The sequence below is a fragment of the Syngnathus floridae genome, chromosome 17, assembly GCF_059516105.1.
Source record: "Syngnathus floridae isolate MCC-2025c chromosome 17, RoL_Sflo_1.0, whole genome shotgun sequence".
Classification (NCBI taxonomy): domain Eukaryota; kingdom Metazoa; phylum Chordata; class Actinopteri; order Syngnathiformes; family Syngnathidae; genus Syngnathus; species Syngnathus floridae.
Genome location: NC_142429.1, coordinates 10,028,574 through 10,034,681, shown reverse-complemented (window position 1 = coordinate 10,034,681; position 6,108 = coordinate 10,028,574). Strand labels below are relative to the sequence as shown.

At 40.4% G+C, this 6,108-nt stretch overlaps 1 protein-coding gene across 1 annotated transcript; it reads right to left on the bottom strand.

Moving 5' to 3' along the window:
* Positions 1 to 4,406: 4,406 nt before the first annotated feature.
* On the bottom strand, positions 4,407 to 6,108 carry txn2 (thioredoxin 2). The gene is made up of 4 exons (XM_088358419.1): positions 5,969 to 6,108; positions 5,133 to 5,410; positions 4,880 to 5,003; positions 4,407 to 4,667 (listed from the first exon to the last, which is right to left on the bottom strand). The coding sequence occupies exons 2-4, from the start codon at positions 5,408 to 5,410 to the stop codon at positions 4,551 to 4,553; spliced, it is 519 nt and encodes a 172-aa protein (XP_088214545.1). The 5' UTR covers positions 5,969 to 6,108; the 3' UTR covers positions 4,407 to 4,550.

Below are 6,108 nucleotides of genomic sequence, written 5' to 3'. Positions count from 1 at the left end.
ATTTTTTAAACTGCCAAAATGTATTGACTGTTATGTGTTCCATAAGAGGTTATAATAGAAATTAATAGAAACTCCCATTAGAATGCACACTTTGATGTCAAATAGGGGGGCCGTAAAATATCATCCACAAATGTGCCCTCGAGCCGCACCTTTGACACCTGCTTTAAATCATACCATATAAATATAAAGACGCTAGTGTGAGGTAAAACCACACTAAAACATCTCCATCGGTTTTTGCCCACCTGTCGTATAAACAGGTTTGTGTCAGTCAAACAGGTGAGACAACAGCATGCCCAGTCATGTAAACACGACGTGGGAAATTCTGCAGGTGTTTAACCAATTATAAAGGAGGAAAATTGCCGTCAGACAGAATAAGATCGCCTGGCCTGATTGTGGTTTCTTTGTTCTCTTCCAAAACACCTGATAATGCAATGACTTGCATGCTTGCGCAGGTGGATCCATGTTAAAACATTTGACAAACAACTCAATAACGGAATAAAACATTTGAATCTGATGGAAGAATGGATTCAGAAAGCATGGCTAAAAGAAAAAAGAAGAAAGAAATAATGCTTGTACTAGTTTACAATAGACGGACCAGTTGAATGTGAACTTGTTTACCTCAGATATTCTCTCGGGCCTAGACTGGGCCAAGTAGAACTGTTGGCCCAATGCCAAAATAAATGCCACAACCAGCAGGGAGACATTAACAGTGGAAAAAAAAAAAAAAAAAAAATTTGCTTGCACATTGTGAACCAAAGATTAATGAATCAACACATTGGATCAGTTGGGGAATAATTAAAGTTACAGTTAGGGACATGTGAGAACTTGGATCAAAGAGGGTTAACTGTACAAAGGTAATGGTTTTTGAATAAACAACTTTTAAAAGTTGAATCCAAATGCAAACCAGATGATGCTGTTGCAACATCCTGGAATGAACAACATGTTGGGACTATTGCATTAATAAATAGCATTATTTAACACATGGCTACTCTATAGTCGTATTATGTTTGAGGTGGAGTCTGAGGTATGGCCGGCATTTCCTGGCAAAAATCACGTTTTCGGAATAATGTGCGATTTACGTTTGCTATGTGTCATTATGGGAAGGAATGCGTCTGCGTTTTCATATATGTTTAGTTCCAGAGCATCTCATGTGTGTGCAGTAGCTACAACGCTGAACATTTGCCTGGTCTGTGTGGAAAAATCTATAAATCTCACTCTGCTCTTCGTCGGGATGGGTGGGAAGTATTTGACAGGTCAGCTGGGGGGTCAAAAGGTTAGCTTGTTATATTACTTAAGCTTGACCAGATAGAAAAATGGAGGAGTAGTGGAAGAAAACAGAATGAGCAACCTTGACATGGAAGCTAGTTTGAAAAATAGAAATCAACAGATCTTCTCCAAGGCTGAGTGAAAGTCTGGCCAGAGTTAAAACTGACATCTGTCTTGTCAAAAACAATTTCCCCAACACAAAATGAAGTCAAACATACAAATCATTTGTATTAAAATAATTGACTTCCTCAGCACATGCTCCACCACATCTTAAAAGCATTTGCGTAATCATCCTGACAGTCACACGTTTTTTGCACAATAGCAAAGTGGCAAAATAACAAATACTTCTCGGCACCGCAATGCAGGATGAAGATGAAGGCATGGGATGACCAAATATGGAGACAAGCATCTGACCTCACCATCTCTTTCCTCCTCCTCCTTTCCACAGTGACCCAGTCTTGCGTTTGCCTGCTTTCATTTGTACTAGCAGCAGGGTGTGTCTGTCATTCAGGGTGTGTCAAGCTATTATATCCTGCAGTCAAGAAGAAAGAGACCCATTCAGTGTCAACACATTTGCCGGCTCACGTTAACCGAATCAAATCACTGCATGTGTGTGCTGCCATTTACACTGCCATCATGTTGCACTTAGAGGAATCATCACTTTGCAAAAATGCAAGATAATAGCACACACATATGCCGTGCCATCTGCAAATTAAGTAATTGAGACAAAAACACATATTTTAAAAATCACCCGAGATGCTTATCAATAATTGTATTCATTTGTGCAGATTGCTACCATCATGTTTTGCTAGTTGAAGTTAGCTGGAAGATTTCTCGCGCTAAGGAACCAATCAGTGGACGGGAAATTGCTGATGTCATCCATAATGTTGAGGGATTTATACTTCTGTCAATCAAAATTTTGCCGAGCCAGACTTTTTTTTTTTGCCATGTCTTTTATTGACTCTCATTGGGTTGCGCAAACATAACTGCGGCCTCACCCGTCAATTTAAACGCTCGTTTGACCTAGATTGTCAAAATGTGCCCTCGCACCTGACCTACAAGAAAAAAAAATTCAACACACATGCAAGAAGACAACGCATTCATTCCGAAAACAAAACCTCTAAAATTACATTTCTATTTCTTCTATACAAATTATAACAGGAACACCAAAGCTGTTTGCGAGAAATGTAAAATAAATAAATGACAGGGAACACCGACGAATTGTTCTTCCTTCATTGTCTTCCTGTTCTTTGGTAATCAGTACACAGGAAGGAGTGATAACACACGTCGACTAGCAAAAGTCAGTAAGGAATGTTAAGCGAAGGAAATGTAGACAGCTTCCCCCCTTTTGTTAAAATGTCTCCTTGCTCATTTATCATCGTCTGTTATTAGACAATCATGCTAATGTTAAAATGAGCATTTTTTTTGTACCATGGGAAAAATATAGTGGAACCAGAAATAAATGGCAGGAAATACTAAGTAGAGACCCAAACGTTTGAGGTCAGCGTTGTATTTGAAATATAAATACAGCAATGAATTTACTGTAAACACTAAAATTGTCAGGGGCCGAGCCAAGTTTTTGTTGTTCCAGGCTATTCCGTCCAACACACAACACGAAACTTCGCCAACAATCACACACATAAAGAAAAGTCGGCCTAGTAATCATAGATTATATTTCCATCAGTCCGCAAACATTAATTGTTTCAATTCTTGAGAAAAGCAAACAAATCCGAGGAGTCATAGAAGAATTCTACAGCTCTCCCTGTCTGCAGTTTGACCAGCAGCAGCAGCTCCCGCATAACTTTTTTTTTGCCTTATATGGTCACAAGAGAGGGTTGAGTAACATACACACAGACGTTAGAGTGAGGATGGAGGTGTGGTCTATTGTGTTTGCCGGAAGAAGTGTCGAGTTACATGCTTCGACCTTTGGAGCTTGTCTCATTTCTGTTCTTCTCCAAAAGGCAGACATAAGATGACCCCTGACCTTTGTGTGTGTGTGTTAAGGTAGTGTTTACTGATGGTACATCATTAACAGATGCTGTCATTCCGTTGTAGACATCCTAAAAGCATGTTAGGAATGTCTTGATCAAAGTGTACATCTGGACCTTCATCGGTTTCGGGCCCTACGTGCTAATGTAATGCCAGTGGAATTCCCCTGATGAAATCCTTTTGTGGGTGCTACTGAACGTCTCTGCACGCACACATCTTTGCAGTGATCTCATCAAAGGGGGAAAAAGAGTAAAGTCGCCGTTTGATAAGCATTATGTCAACTGCGGGCGCTAATGAAAGGATGGTTGGCCTGGAGGGTAGTGACGAATGAGGGATTTTTTTTGTTTGGGATCATGATTCATGAACAGCTCAACTGATTACACACAATGGAAGAGAGACCCTGCGTGGGTTGTATTTTGAAACATTTAGAATACAGGCTGATAATGTTATTTTGGCATCCATAACCACAATAAACCACAGTAAATCTAATCTGAATTTCTCACACATTTCATAATGCAAAGGTATGAAACTCCATTTTAAAGACTCGATTCAATCCATTTTCATCATCCACATTTGTCTCTAAACAGAAAATGTGTCGCTTTACACCACAGTAAACAAAACAAGCTAAATCGAAGCCATACTTTGATTTCTTTATTACTTCACTTGATCACGTTTGCAGCATACCATTCATTTCTGTAATAAAAAAAATCTAATCGTCTTTTCTGCTTGTTGCAAGTTTCACAGTCTGGGCCCAAAGGTGCACAAGCACAAACAATTTCCATTAAATTACATTTCTAGGCTCATTGGTGTAAACCGGTTGTGTTAGAAAGAAATGAGAGAAATGCTACCCCCGTGTGGACGAAAGCAGAAACTACAGGTAACACTAACATGAGTCCAATCAGCTCTCAGAATGAATCCTCTTGACCGTTACTAAAACTTTAAATGTTCATCCCTCACAGTACACAACATAAAAGTACTACTGTGGTGTATTCCCCTCCCCCCCACAATAGATCTTTTCTAAAGATCTGAATAAAGCTGTTGGAGCCGTCAATAGTGATACCAAGTGCTTGAGAGAGGCGACAGAGTTTACCTCCAAGGTCGATGGAGGCCCACACCCATTACTAGAACAAGAAACAGTGAAAGAGACGAGACAGGACGCAGTGAAAGCAGCCGGTCTAGTGATGGGTGTGAGCGTGGATTCAGCTTGGCTGGTGTTGAGGTTTTGCCGCTCAACAGACTCAAAATCGAGTACGGCACTGGGATGGTGGCAAAGTGACAGGCCTGGGAAAGCTGTTTTATTTCCCAATGATCTTGCTGACAAACGAGTCCAGTTCCTCATCATCTTTGATCCCCACAAACTGGTCGACGACATCGCCTCCTTTCATGGCAATGACAGTTGGAACTGCAGATACCTAAGAGGTTAAATGCAATTAAAACACCTCAACAGATGCTAATTAGCATTAGCATTAAGATAGCAGGACAATTGTTTTACTGGGAGTGGCATTAAACAAATTGCAGATTGGGCATACAGGATTTAAATAACTATTTTGCAGCAGATCCAATTATGAGCATTGTGGGACAGGACTTTTTCTCACTTTGACCAATTCACCAATGTTAATCTCACCCCATATTCAATAGCCAGGTCTGTGTGATCGTCAATGTCAACTTTTGCCATGGCGACACGGCCTTTTTGTTTTGCGATAGCCTTCTCCAACCTCGGACCAAGGATTTTACAAGGACCGCACCACCTGGAAGCAAACAAAAATGTTTCTTTCATTCAAAATTACACTCTGTGTTACTTCAAATAAACAGTTATTATTGTGTTGCACAATTTAGTTCCTAAAGAATGACAAATGATCTGCACTGTGTTTACTCACTGTGCATGGAAGTCAATCAGCACTGGAAGCTCACTGTTGATGACCCTCTCTGTAAAATCTTCATTATCCTGCACATTGAAGGAGACCTGACGACGGGATGTGTGAGGAAAACTGCGAGGCAGAGCATGTGTGGGGGAGAGGAAGGAGACCCGGGCTGAGGATGGCTGCAGGGAGGTGGAAAAGGAAGCGGAGACGACAGCAGTAGAGGATGCTGGGAGGCGGCGGATATCTTTTGCTGAGAGCATCCAAATCCTGCGCGCCAGCAACCTGTGAGCCATCTGAGAACATGATATAAGACATTATTAAAGAGTTTTCAGAAATAAAGTAGAAAATTAGGTGATCTGTCTATTTACTCTTTCCTTCTTCTACATTATTGACAATCCAAACTATTCCAACTTCCACAATATTTTACTCATTCAGAACTTCGATTTAACTTTTCCCATTCCCTAAATTGCTATAATTTGAGATTTTGTACATAAAAAACGAAGCATTCAAATAATACCCACGAGGTCTTAGCATTTCAGGTTTTAATCACGCAATTTCGATACAAATTGAATCCCCAAATTTTGGTTTCGTAAATTATTCTCTGCCATATTCTTCGAAAGTGCTTTGCGTAACTATCAACAGCAAATCCATTCCTTCCTCCATTATGAAGCGTTACATATGACTTTGCCCTCTTCGCCCTCCTCCTTGCCCAAAACCTACCCAGCTTCCTCAAACCGGAGTATAGAACAAATAAAATAAAAACAACATTTCGACCTAGGTTTACAGACACGATAAAAACGTCGCATTCACACAATGGCAGTCTAATAAAAGTAAAGTATTTGACATTTTACCTTGCTCTTTCTCTATCAGTGCGCTTGGTCTCAAGGACCAAAGAAGTACTTCCGGTGTACCTTTTGTCGAGGGGCCTTTTAACGCCTCTCATTTACACAACGTTGTCATTACTGCCCCCTTGTGGTCAAGCAAAGAATGG

What these genes read in the sequence shown, in the direction of transcription:
- txn2 (XM_088358419.1), bottom strand. Translation starts at nt 5,410, where the DNA reads ATGGCTCACAGGTTGCTGGCGCGCAGGATTTGGATGCTCTCAGCAAAA. An exon ending in CTGATTGACTTCCATGCACA is followed by an intron (nt 5,004 to 5,132) that starts GTGAGTAAACAC and finishes GTTTGCTTCCAG; the next exon opens with GTGGTGCGGTCCTTGTAAAA. An exon ending in ACCTGGCTATTGAATATGGG is followed by an intron (nt 4,668 to 4,879) that starts GTGAGATTAACA and finishes TTAACCTCTTAG; the next exon opens with GTATCTGCAGTTCCAACTGT.